Source organism: Pecten maximus, unplaced genomic scaffold (assembly GCF_902652985.1).
Source record: "Pecten maximus unplaced genomic scaffold, xPecMax1.1, whole genome shotgun sequence".
Classification (NCBI taxonomy): Eukaryota; Metazoa; Mollusca; class Bivalvia; order Pectinida; family Pectinidae; genus Pecten; species Pecten maximus.
In genome coordinates this window covers 13,065-26,142 of record NW_022981513.1, presented here as the reverse complement: position 1 = coordinate 26,142, position 13,078 = coordinate 13,065, and the positions used below count along the sequence as shown (strand labels likewise).

The 13,078-nt window shown below is 34.9% G+C and overlaps 1 protein-coding gene across 1 annotated transcript; it reads left to right on the top strand.

Annotated features, from left to right (window-relative positions):
• The first annotated feature begins 3,287 nt into the window (after positions 1-3,287).
• LOC117320101 (E3 ubiquitin-protein ligase synoviolin B-like) lies at positions 3,288-12,803 on the top strand. Its single transcript, XM_033874782.1, has 13 exons — positions 3,288-3,466; positions 4,823-4,915; positions 5,490-5,642; positions 6,683-6,731; positions 7,305-7,408; positions 7,904-8,030; positions 8,220-8,319; positions 8,746-9,095; positions 9,567-9,626; positions 10,044-10,229; positions 10,543-10,720; positions 11,358-11,497; positions 11,803-12,803. Exons 1-13 carry the CDS (start codon positions 3,338-3,340, stop codon positions 11,985-11,987), a joined length of 1,854 nt encoding a protein of 617 aa, XP_033730673.1. The 5' UTR covers positions 3,288-3,337; the 3' UTR covers positions 11,988-12,803.
• Positions 12,804-13,078: the final 275 nt, after the last annotated feature.

Below are 13,078 nucleotides of genomic sequence, written 5' to 3'. Positions count from 1 at the left end.
CATTATATATCACCCATCTAATACTAAAATTGAGCATTCTACGTTTCTTTTGATAATAAAACATCAAAAAACTATCCTGACGTCCGAAAGCCAAATATCATACAAGACAGGGATGTTATATCACATTCTATACGACTCCCGAGACCATATCTACGTCTTTGAAACAGGTAGGAACTTTGGGTGAAGGCCCAAGGAGTAGCCCAAGGAGCAGCAGAGGACGATGCATAAAAAACTGTAAAGTCATGTAGCAATTATGGAGCAAAAAGACGTCGATAAACTATGGACCGAGAAAAAACCAAACCCATAAGGAAGCCATTTGGATCATCGAACGAGGACAGAGGAACACGAGGTAAGTGAAAGCTAATATCTTGTAAAATGGAAGTGTAGTGTTTTATTTTGTGTTTAGTGGAAAATTGTGTTTTGCAGAATCAAATAGAATAATTTCCACGTGTTTTGGGACAGAGCGAATAAAGTATTGTTACAATTTCTCGTACTATTATATATTCTCACAACAGACAATAACCCTCTTACAACATAGCAACTGACAAACTGATATTACATTTGTGTTTAAACTATTGGACAATTTTTTGCTAATATACCTGAAAATCCTCCATCCGGGCATTGACATTTTCCCAAAAATTGCGCAACACTGAAAGATTGAAATAGGTTTTACAGTTAAATCTCTTATGTGAAACGTTCAAATTGAATCGAAATACAAAAGGATCAAGCATTGATATTAATTAACAAATGATAATTATAATGCCATGCTTTCATGCTAAATTAAATTTAAGTTGCTACAATAAACATTACGTTAACACTGCCGTCATTCCATCTCAATTCAAAGTAATTACGAAATCAGAATATTACAGGGAAATACTCGTTTTAGACGAACATACTTTGATGCAAGATCTTCAGGGAGAGGTTCGCCCAGTAAGATTCTTCAACATGCTTCTGCAGAGCAAACAAAAGATAGACGTTATACCAAAGATAAAAATACTCATTTAACATATTAATTTGGTGCAACATTAGTTTTTAATTCACTGGGACAGTTAACAGAGATTAGAATTGGTCAACCAAGAGCAAACCACGAAAAAATATTGATTACGTTGGAGCCTTTGAAAACGGAAGTAGAATAAGGCGCTCTGGAAGGGTAAGCGTCATCGAAGATCTTCATTACAGATCATGCACGTGCAATATTTGGATATTAAATTTAGCGATGGTTTTATATAATATGAACAATGACATTTGTATATATCACTATAATGAAAAACGTTACATAATGTCCCCAGATATGTTCATTATGATATCTATCAAAGTTCTGTGATGTTGATTCTATTATACATTTGATAGTAAACTACAACAATCGTGACATTATTTAGCATGATGGGAAAATCCATTCACACGTGCTTGGCTGAAATATCCAAACCTGGCCCATATCAGATTATTCTTTCAGATTAGATCCAAACTAGCACCTTCAACATGGTGGTTCGGCAGCCCTCCAATTATACAAACTTGCTACAAGCGTTTTTTTCCAGCATGCACGTTCTGCTACAATACGTTGTGTATTGCATGTCTAACCCGGGGTTTAGATGAAAAGAACAAGTTGTTCTTTCGAAAATCTCCCAGCAAAGCTGAAATAAAACATATTACGTTAACTTATAAGAGTAACGTATGTTCATCAGTGGTTTTTAATTAGCAGGTGGGTAAGAAATAGTGTATATAGTTTATGATTATAAATTTATTGGTAAAAAGATATTTAATGTTTAAGATACAAATTTGTTTGTACACACTATTCGATTGATATGCCTATAAATCAGATATTGAAGGAAGTCTTACAAATACGGACACATAAATAAAGCACCAGTACTTAAATTAACCGTTTACCACTAACATCAAGTCCGTCTAATGGGACGTTAATTGGTGTCCCGTGTGAGAATGTCTAACTTGCACGATAAAGATCCCTCTGTGGTTTTTTGATGAAGAGTATATAGGGGTGATAACGCCGGCCCAGAGGATAGGATATTCTTAGGCCAATATTTAATATTTCGAAATATTTATTAGGTGTTTAGATGGACGTCAAAAACCTTGATAAACCAAATTCACAGAGTAGGGTCTTCTCTCTTCTCCCTTCATCTTCGCTAGGGTAAGCGTAACTTCTACTAAACAGTGCTAGGTTAGGACCCCTTCGAATCTTGGGGTCGCTTTCAAAATTTAATCACACCATCAATTAGACAGGCGATTCTCTTCCACCTCACTTTCTAGGTCGCTTATTGGTAAATGGGGCATAATCTTATCATTGTTCCACGCCAACTAATTCACCCATTGGTTGACGAAGGTAAGATGCACGCCCTCAACATTTAAATTCACTGCGTGTATATAATTGATGAATTGATTTCCAAAATTGTATTTATTGATTTCCATATTTATATACTGTATGAATGGGTCTGTAGAATTTACAAAACGAACAAATTGGCCGAAATGAAAATAAATGAGTGAAAGATGTGAAAGAGACCTCCTATGAGAGACTTCATATTGTAAGAGGGGTGAACCCTGGGTCCCAACCATGGCATCCCTCAATTTTGCTTGGATAATACAAATCAATTTAAAACCTTTAAAAAAAGCATAGTTGCATCTAAACTTTCACAGAAAAATAATGACATTTGGATTATGCCCTTCTGGCATCACCTGAAAATTAAAATGTGTCTATTTATGGATTTCCCAAAATAGGTATTTATTGATATCCACAAATCGAATTATAGAATTCCATAATTCATTAATGGATATCAATAAATATTAATTGATTTCCAAAAATGAATTATGGAAATCAAAAAATAATTATTGATATCCATAAATCGATTTATTGATAGGCCTATCCATAAATTGGGACTTTTTCCATTTGGCTTGCCATACAACATGAAGGGTACGTGGTATGTACTCGTGCACAGGTCCTGATTATATATTGAGTGTATATTGACAGACGATGCTAGGAGCTGTGTACACGTGTAGTAGTACGGACCGTCAGTCAGGTTCCGGACCGGCGTGTTTTCATTTTTCTATTACATTGTTATAATAATATTACACAGTTGTATTCGGCATGATTTTAGTTCAATTCAAGTCCTGCACGATACTTATCAATAATAACTTGTTCAGAAATGCGCGTTTACTCGCTAACACCTCATCGGGTCACCTTTATAATTATGTTTACAAAAATCCAATGAAAGGGAGACACATGTTTTTTAGCTATTTTTAGACGCCGTTTCTATTTTTAGTTTGCTGCCACATCGGAAGTACCGCCATCTTGGAATCAAGACTTGGAAGTCGTAACCAAAATCACAAGATGAAGGCCGTGTTGTTAACGGGGGTTAGCTTTATCCTGACATCAATTGTCGTAGGAAATGCATATTATCAAAAGAAGCAGTTTTATCCGTCGGTTGTGTATATAACGAAGTCTAACCCGAGTATGGCCGTAAGTAACGATAAGTTAAAAGATCAAAGTGACAAGTGTAAACATTAGCAAAAAATATTTTGTTCAATATTTGATTATGTACACGTATTAGTACACGTATTAGGCGCGAGACCTTGTGAAAGTAATTGTATTGACACATTGGACAGAGCATAGATGATTTGAATGATCCAAATCATTCACTATATTCCATGTGCTTTACACATCTTATGTTGCACAGTATTAAAATAAAAACAAAACAGATGTTATAATCATAACATGATTTTGTTCAAAGGCAATGACTGAAACACTGTGATAAGAAAATCGCGGACATGGCACTCATGTTCAACTATAGATCCTAAATGATGTCATGACAATATAAAGCTATCTATGGTGAATTTATCAATTCACATAGAGCACTTGCATTCATTGGATAATGTAACGCAGTGGGACATGCTATTTCATTTTGAACATTAGGCCTATAAAATAAATGTGAAAGGAGTAGGTCAGTGTGGCTTAAATAGATTGTACACAATGATAAATACTGCCTCGGTCATTCAGTTGACAGAACATGCTTATATTATTTATCTGTAAAGGTATATGTAGAATCAGGGATTATCACGATCACACCATATATATATACTTAATTGAGATTTGAAATCGGGGTCATTACATATAAAGCAATGAAACGAAATAAGTTTCATGTAATATCATAAATGTAATCCTGGCCTAACAAATACTTGCCGCAATATTTTAATATACCATATGCATGTGCACTCTGCTTGAGAGAACTTCTCTTTAGCTTGATAGGACGATTGAGCATAAGAATAGATAGCCAGAGGTCCTAGGTTTGATCCCTAGTGGAGTAACTAATAAATATCAAATTTTAAATATCATAGAATTACAATTCCTATTATGGGCTATGTTACATGATGTTTAGTATGTTGCGACCAGTAATATAATAAGACTACTGGTATGTATTTTACCAGGGTAACGTATATTATACCCCCCACCCCCAACACACTCTCCATCTCTGACCCCCGCCCAACAAGGAAGAACTTGTCCTTAAAGTTTCCAGGTGTTACAGCAATGCTTTCACATGTATAAGTGATACTATGTATTAAGTATCATTCCCGGTCCTTACGTATGCAACTATGCATGCATATATGGGTGCCAATGTAAAAGAGTGCATGATCAATGAAGTTTAATATCAATGTTTTCACCAGGGCTCAAACACCGGACCTCTGGCTTGCTTAGACTCAAAGGAGCGAGTTAAAGAAAAGGTCTCTTTAGATGACCAATATATTAATTCCACATACCAGGGATACACTCGCAAAACATACATTAATTCATTATTGACAAGGTATATTTTTGTTTCAGATGCTGTATATACAAGCTTTTGTTGGAGTCATTTTAATGGGAAAATTAATGAGGAAAATTTTCTTCGGGCAACTGCGTGCTGCAGAATTGGAGGTAATGACTGAGCTAACAATTGATAATACTCTTTTTCGAACTACATTTGTAATACTTAATTGTGTCAAAAACCTTTTGAACATCAAATGGGCAATATTCTGAAATGTCAAAAGTTAATGGCTTGCCAAGGGTTTGTTTTGAAGAATAATGAAAGGTAAAAAGTCAGTGCCTGAAGGTAGACAATGAATTATTTTTTCTGCCTACCATCAAATAATATTTCAACAGTGAATCATGTTTTCTAAGCCAACTGCATAGTAATGAACATGATATCATCTGAATGTGAAATGTAATGACATTCTATGATATATATACTATATCTGTGTCTTTCGCATCCACCATCTCGAAATTTAGAGCTATTTTTTGATAACAGGTGAATCTAATTCCACAACATGAAATTTCTGCAAATTTTTTGTTGTTAAACAAATCAAATTTTGAAATAGAGGGACCTTTTTGTGAAGATATTTAATAAAACAATTTCCAATATGTTAGGACATTTTTACTGTTTTGGTAATAATTATGATGCCACTGTAATGTGTAATTATGTATAATTTGTATTTTTTTTTTAACTTTGTAGCATTTGATCGAAAGATCTTGGTATGCAGTGACAGAGACCTGCCTGGCCTTCACAGTGTTTCGAGATGATTTCAGTCCAAGATTTGTAGCTTTGTTTACCCTTTTGTTATTCTTGAAATGCTTCCACTGGCTGGCAGAGGACAGGGTGGACTATGTAAGTGGATATTTTTTACTTATGAGTACCAGTATAGGTGACTAGTCCCACAGAACAGCATGACTTCAAGACTCATATATCAGGGCATCCAGTTGACCCTTAACATTGAGCTATTTCAGAAGTCAAATCACTATATCTCAGAAATCTGAAGGGTCAAAATATGTCAAATAGCCATGTCCCTTCAAACCCAAGTCAGATCTCAATTTGGGGACTCAAAAACTTACTCTCAAGGGTCTACTGGATGTCCAAAATATCACTGAAACGTTAATGTTGTCTAGTTTTAACAAAGACTGCACCATACATGTGTCCTATAATGCTTGGGACTCCAATACCTTTACCTAATTTTCAAATCAATCATTACCCCTGGTATATCTCCCATTTGTTCCATTTAGACAAGAGAATCTGTCAACACAGGGGCTTTTCTTGGGGCTTTTTAGGACCAATTATGAAATTATTTCATATTTAAGCTAAATTCCCAAAATTTGTGGTTTACTCCTGAAAAAATGAGACAAAGAGGCACTTTCCCAAACCAATGAGGAAACAGCCCTGAAACATTTGTCATACATTATAAGATTTCATCACACCCATTTGACAATCTGACCAATAGGTGATTAATAGGTTAAAACTTGTATTCACTGTTTAGGAAATAGACAATACAATACATAAAGACAAGCAGTGCTAATCACAGGCAGTCATTTGTCAGTCCAATTAGACTTACAAACTGGCATCTGATCAATTTTATTGTTACAAAATTGTATTCATCTTACTGGTGCTATTTCTGATTTAGAACACAAGCATAGATTTGAGGTTTCCATAGAGGACAGGTTTCTCCAGTGATTTGTGAATTTATTGGTGATTTCATAGAGGACGTGCAATTGCAAGCTGCCTTTCCAAAAAGGGGAAAATATGAGTGCAAATACTATCTATGGATATTGAATGATTATGTTTAAGTAGAACATTCTGAAATAAATTTCTATATGTGAAACTTTCTAAATCTTACTGGTATTTAAATATTCTTTAAATTTATTTTTTGTTTTTAGATGGAGCGGAGTCCAGTGATTTCTGTGAAATTTCATGCTCGAGTTTCATGTAAGTTATTTTTGATTGCTGTATTACCAATAATACTCATATTTAATATTATCAACATTTCAAGGAAAAACGCCACTAGTTGGACATCCTAACACATCAAATGACAGGCTTTATAATTATGTTATATAATTTGGGCCATACAATTTAAACTAAAGCCCATGTATACGTATTAGACTACTGAGACCGATTAAACAAACATTTTAAGGCAAAGATGTATCGTTTTCATTATGGATATGGAAAATGTTCACTAGCTCTCCAGACATAGAATCTAGCCCCTTTTGTCCATTTAGTAGAACTGTGCACCCATAATAACTGATTGTAGAAGATTACATATAGAAGTCAGTAATGTTAATCTTGATACATATCATATTTATCCTAAAATTTAGTATTAAGGTTTTGAGAGGGAGTATTTGTCATCCATTTTATAGTTTAACGTCTCAAAATTTATGATTCTGCAAAAATGAAAAAGAGGGTTTATTTATGGGTAGGGATTTATTTTTGGATAAAAATGTATATCAGGTTTATAAAAATCTTAAAAATATCCTTATACTCACCAGCTGATTATTTTTCCAGCTCTGCTTGCCCTGTTGGCAATGTTGGACCTGTATTTCATCAATGATGCCTACTACAGCACTCTCACTAAGGGAGCCTCAGTACAGCTAGTATTTGGGTTTGAGGTAAGGCTTTTATCTATTCCCTTGTGGAATAACACTGATTTCATTCATGGCCAGTAAATTTTAATAATCACGTTATTCTAGATACCAACAGTCAAAGTAATAAAGTACTTCTGACATGTGTTTTTGCTTACAATATGTCATATGAGTTTCATTATAATCAGGGAAAAAATTGAAAACACAGTGGAACCTGACTTAACTTACCACTGACTTTATCAACTGCTTGCATATAAAATCTAATCCACTAGAAATGCAACATGCTTCCCTGACAAGATGATTCAGTCCCATGCTGTCAGTAACGTCAGATTTCACTGTTTATATACAGTATAAGATAATGTATTTCGTTATTGTATACAGTATTACAATTTTTACAAAAACAAATCCAGCATATAATGTGTGTATATATACGATATACAAATGTATAAAGATTATGAGAAATCATTATTAGAAACTGCCTATTTTGTGAACATGATTCTATTGAATAATGTCTATTTTCAGTATGCAGTCTTGTTGACAGTGGTGTGGATGACCTTGATGAAATACCTACTTCACTCCATTGACCTTCAGAATGAGAACCCTTGGGAAAACAAAGCTGTATACCTTTTATACACAGAACTTATTATAGGTATAATCTTGTAGACCTACCTAGTGTATTTGTACATTATGCTACAGCATTATCTGTTATCTGTTATCTGCTAAATAATATATTTAAAAAATGTCTTACGCCAGTGTCAGATATATTTTGGAGTACGAAAACGTTATTCATAATTCTGTGAGTTCTAAAAGTCTTAAGTAGTTATATTTTGTGTTTCAGGTTTTATAAAGGTTGTGTTGTACATAGTGTTTATGGCCATTATGATAAAGGTTCACACATTCCCGTTGTTTGCCATCCGTCCTATGTATTTGTCTTTGAGGTGAGTGTAATTTGTAATATATTCTGGGAAATTTGATTGATGTCTGTCCTGGTTTTCGAGATCGTTATTATGGTATGACCATATATCCCTGATAATACTTGTCTGTATATCCCGAGTATTTAAGGTAACCAGGTATATTTTATATAGAACATTTACTATCGAAACTGAAGAGTCTTCAAGTTATCAGAGTTTGGGATAACAAAGTTTGACTTCAGATAATTGATACTGATAACTAGTTATGGAGCTCAAAGTCACTGTATAGCTACTTCCATAATATTACTGATGCAAACTTAACATGTTCATTTGAATTTAAGAAAATTACCTGTTGCTTCACAATGTAAAGGACACTTTGTTCTCGTTAACACTGACAAACAATTTTTGAGAACATAAAGCACTAACATTACATTTTTTTTTATCTTATTGTAGAGGCTTTAAGAAGGCACTTCATGATGTGATCATGTCCCGACGTGCTATACAGAACATGAACACATTGTACCCAGATGCTACCGCAGAGGAGCTCCAGGCTGGGGACAATGTTTGTATCATTTGTCGTGAGGATATGCTGGCCACTTGTAAGAAACTTCCCTGTAACCACATCTTCCATACAAGTTGTCTGCGTTCCTGGTTCCAGCGCCAACAGACCTGTCCTACATGCAGAATGGATGTATTAAGGATGAACCGCCCAGAGCTGGCCACACCCCAGCAACAGCCTCAACAGCCACAACAACAGCCACAACAGCCACAAGTACCACAGATGCCACAAATGCCACAAAACTGTAAGACATTCATTTTCCTAAATCATGAATCCTATTCAAGATTTACTGAATTCTTGTTTGTATCAATTAACAGGACTTTACCCAAGCGGTATCCCAGAGTTTTGGGGCATCATATTTTGTTTTCAGGACGATGAACCTTAAGTACTAGATTTTACTTGTCATATGAATATTGTGGGGAAATTTGTGGATTCAGGAGTCACTGGTGTTGGAATGTTTGAAAGCAAACACGATGTAGACCACTATTTCAAAGCATTCATTGTGATTAAAAACATTTGCATAGAATAACAGACATGATTCTTGGAAAAGTCAGACGAGCTAATTAACCCAAATTCTTAAGTTTTAAGACATGAGTGGTTATTTTGAATGCACATCTACATGTACTTGGATAATATCTGTTTATATTACATTAATTGTTCAGATGTTTTTTTCTCTCTCCATCATATTTATGACAGTTCCTTTCTATTATAACAGTATTCCAGGGATTTCCTGGTATGCCGCCAATGTGGCCAAACATGCCACAACAGCCACAAGGTAACTGTCATGTATTATATATCTGATAGTAACTCCTCAAGTGTTACATTAGAATTGATATAAGTTATATGAAGGCCATGGGCAGTACCAGTTACCGTCCCACACAGAACTGATGTTCTCATTACTTTAGAGGTTGTTGTTTTACTGTATTACTCCTTCATATGTAGAAGTTACTTTCCTTATCAGTACTACTAACAGCATTTGATGTAATATACAAGAGAAAGTGAATGTGGTCAATTTGAATTTATTGTCCTCAGAAGTTAAACATATCAACACCTTTCTCAATAGAGATTGTCTACATGCATGGACTTAAACTTTAAATTTACTTTTCTGCTTAACATCCCATTATGATGTGAAATAAAGCTGTAATAATGTTGTTCAAAACTAATTCATTATGACAATATTTTCTGTTATCAGCAGCCCCAAGTACCACAGGTGCTAGTTCTACAACAACAACCCCAGCAGCCACGCCCACGACTTCTGCAGGCACACACACAGTGGGCTCAACCTCCACACAACCAACACCCACCACCACTCCTACCTCTGCGGTTCCTCCAATAGTGCCACCCATGCTGCCATTTATGATGCCGTATGGTAACTATGGTAAGATATTCCTATGTATCAGATGTCCTTAATACCTGATAGTCTATTTGAGGTTTAATTTGTTCAGAATCTTGCATGTTTATTTTCATATTCGAAATATCTTTTTTTCTGTTGAACAAATTTTAAGACAATATTTCTTTATTGTTGTGCTCATGTGATGATGGTTTGCGAGGATAAACTCACTTTGACAAAAAATAAGTAAAATAAGAAATATTTCCAGATGATTTATTATGAGTTTGACGAAGAATTTGTGAGTTATTTTCCTCAATTTGTGTTTTAGCTATACCTAAGTTTAAAATGTTTGTATATGTAGCCATGCCGAGGCCCCCTAGAAACCTGACAGGTCTGTCTGTGGAGGAACTGAAGGCGATGGAGGGACAACAACGGGAGAATGTAGAAGCCAGACTTCAATGGTTACAAGACATACAGGCCCTGCTGGACGGGGCTATGGTGCTCATACAACAGTACAATGCTGTAGCCACACAGACAGGGTAAGAGTTAGCTCCCTTCTCCTGAAAATCAGCAGTTATGGCTTCTTCCCAGGATTGACATCAAATGTTGAAATTATCATATTTTAATGATTATGAAACTTGGGTATGGTTCATTAAAGTACTGTGCATGAGCTGGATATTTTGTCAACGCTTTATGTATGTGAATTCATTGATAAATCTGTTTCCATTTGGGTTGGTGTTTGTTTCTCATGCCATATCTTTTGTAGGAAGATTTTTGTAAAATTTCCTTAATATTAATTACATCAATGTACTGATAAGTTGGTGTATTTCTTACAAGTATAAGCAACAGATATTGTCAGGCATGCAAAGGGAGCATGATGACTTTCCAGTATTCTATTATTAAGCTACATTTGTAGGACTGATTTGCTATATTTGTATAACATTGATACCACGAATGGTTTCAATTCCTCTACCGGCCCTGCTGGACCAGGTGGAGAGGCATTTAATATTATGTCTAATATCACTACGTTATGTTTTCTTTGTTGTTGATCTGATCTCTCTGTTGTTGTTAGATTTTAGGACTGAATCGCTATGTTTAGATAACTGACACAATGAATCGTTTTTCATTCTTAATTACCTAGTTGTCAGTACAGTTGAAATTTGTCTCTTTTTACAGGATAGCAGAAATCAGTACAGCAAGTTTTCCGTTATCACAAAACAAATCTGATATAAAGAAAGAAAAGGAAGCTGATACTGAGAAAAAAGGGTTAGACCCCCATTCCACAGATAAAACCAATACAGAGGATCAAAAATTAGGTAAGGCCGTGTATACCATGTGCATTTAGGCATGTTCATTTTAGATCAAGTCAAACCTTAGCCAGACAATTTATGGGCTTTATGTAATCAATGATCAAATAAAAGTAATTTTTATAGTTTTTTTTTTAGTTGAGCTCATAAAACCATATAATTGGTACTCGTAATTTGAGGGAAACCAAAACTGAAATAAATATAAAATAATGTATGTAGGGTCAGGATCCTATTACTCAGGTAATAAAAATACTCATCAACATAAAATATCTTATTGCGCTTTATTTTTTCTTCAAATATGTTTTTTCTTTCAGATTTTACAGGTCTGGAAGGAGCAACAGGTTTCTCGCCAGCAAAAGAGGAAACGATTCCATCATGGGAAGACCCTCACGAAGAGGAACACAATGATGAGATGCACGAAGTACGGAAACGCAGGCTTCAAAAGTTTACTCAAGAAAATCCTTCTAGTGTGAAAATGGAACACAAATCACAGGACTGAGCAAGCTGCTTATCACAGACTTTCAGCAACAGTGTGTTTTTGGCTCCTAGTCAACAGAGTGCCGCATTCCTTGGAACAGATGTTGTATGTGTGTGTTCGGTATCTAAGGTATCTGAAAGTGTTAGATACCTGAGGTATCATAAAGAGTGATAGTTATATATACACCTGTATCCGGAGTGTTAATGTGGTTTATCAGAGAATTTTAGTTATACACGTATCTGAAAGAGTGCCTGCTACTCGGGAGAATGATGCCTGCTAGGTACTGGACCTCAGAGCGTGTGCAATAAACAGAATGATTTACAGTACCTCTTGGGGACATAAAATGGTGATAATGGAATCACAACGATGATGCCAAATGACAATTTTCGAAAAGAATAATCATGTGGGTCACAAATTGAGGTTGTAGCCCACATGTTTACCTAGTAGGTAATTTGAATTGCTTGAACTGACTTACCCATCCCATAAATGCTATTCCGTGGGATTGTTACACATACAGCATTTTACCATTGTTATGCATTTTTTCTCATTATTCAATATTTGGATGCATATAATATTAAAGTGGAATGTTAATACAATCATTTTAATTGGGCTTCACATTTTTAATAAAAAGAAAGGTGGTAGGGTATTTTAAATTCAGATTAGATAGGTTTGTTGTTTTCTGATATTAAGTTACATGCTAGTGTTAATTTTGATTAATTACTAGTTGGTTTTCCAACTCGTTGCATTGCTTAATAAATCACATATGTGTGGTTGTTTAGACGGCTTTGATTAATCATCATGTAACGGTTTTAAGAAAGCTACACAAATTTACCCCCATTGTACTTCCATCTCATATATAGTAAAAATTAACAGGTCAGTATTTACACCAGACTTTAGAAATTAATTGAAATATTTTGTTCATTGTGATGTAATTACTAGATGTTAGCAAACTTATTTCTAGTACATTATACACAATCGTTACATGTGATCATTTTTCAACAATTGCAAAACAAATCAATCATATTGGCTCTTACGGAAGTGTGCTAGTGGTCTTGCAGTGTGATAGATAACAGAAGTATCCGGAGAAAAATCATGTTGTTCGGCACAGGTTA

Bases quoted from the DNA above. Each gene is read 5' to 3' on its own strand.
- LOC117320101 (XM_033874782.1), top strand. From the start codon at position 3,338: ATGAAGGCCGTGTTGTTAACGGGGGTTAGCTTTATCCTGACATCAATT. The intron at 8,320-8,745 runs GTGAGTGTAATT...ATCTTATTGTAG, and splicing joins CCTATGTATTTGTCTTTGAG to AGGCTTTAAGAAGGCACTTC. The intron at 10,230-10,542 runs GTAAGATATTCC...TTGTATATGTAG, and splicing joins GATGCCGTATGGTAACTATG to CCATGCCGAGGCCCCCTAGA.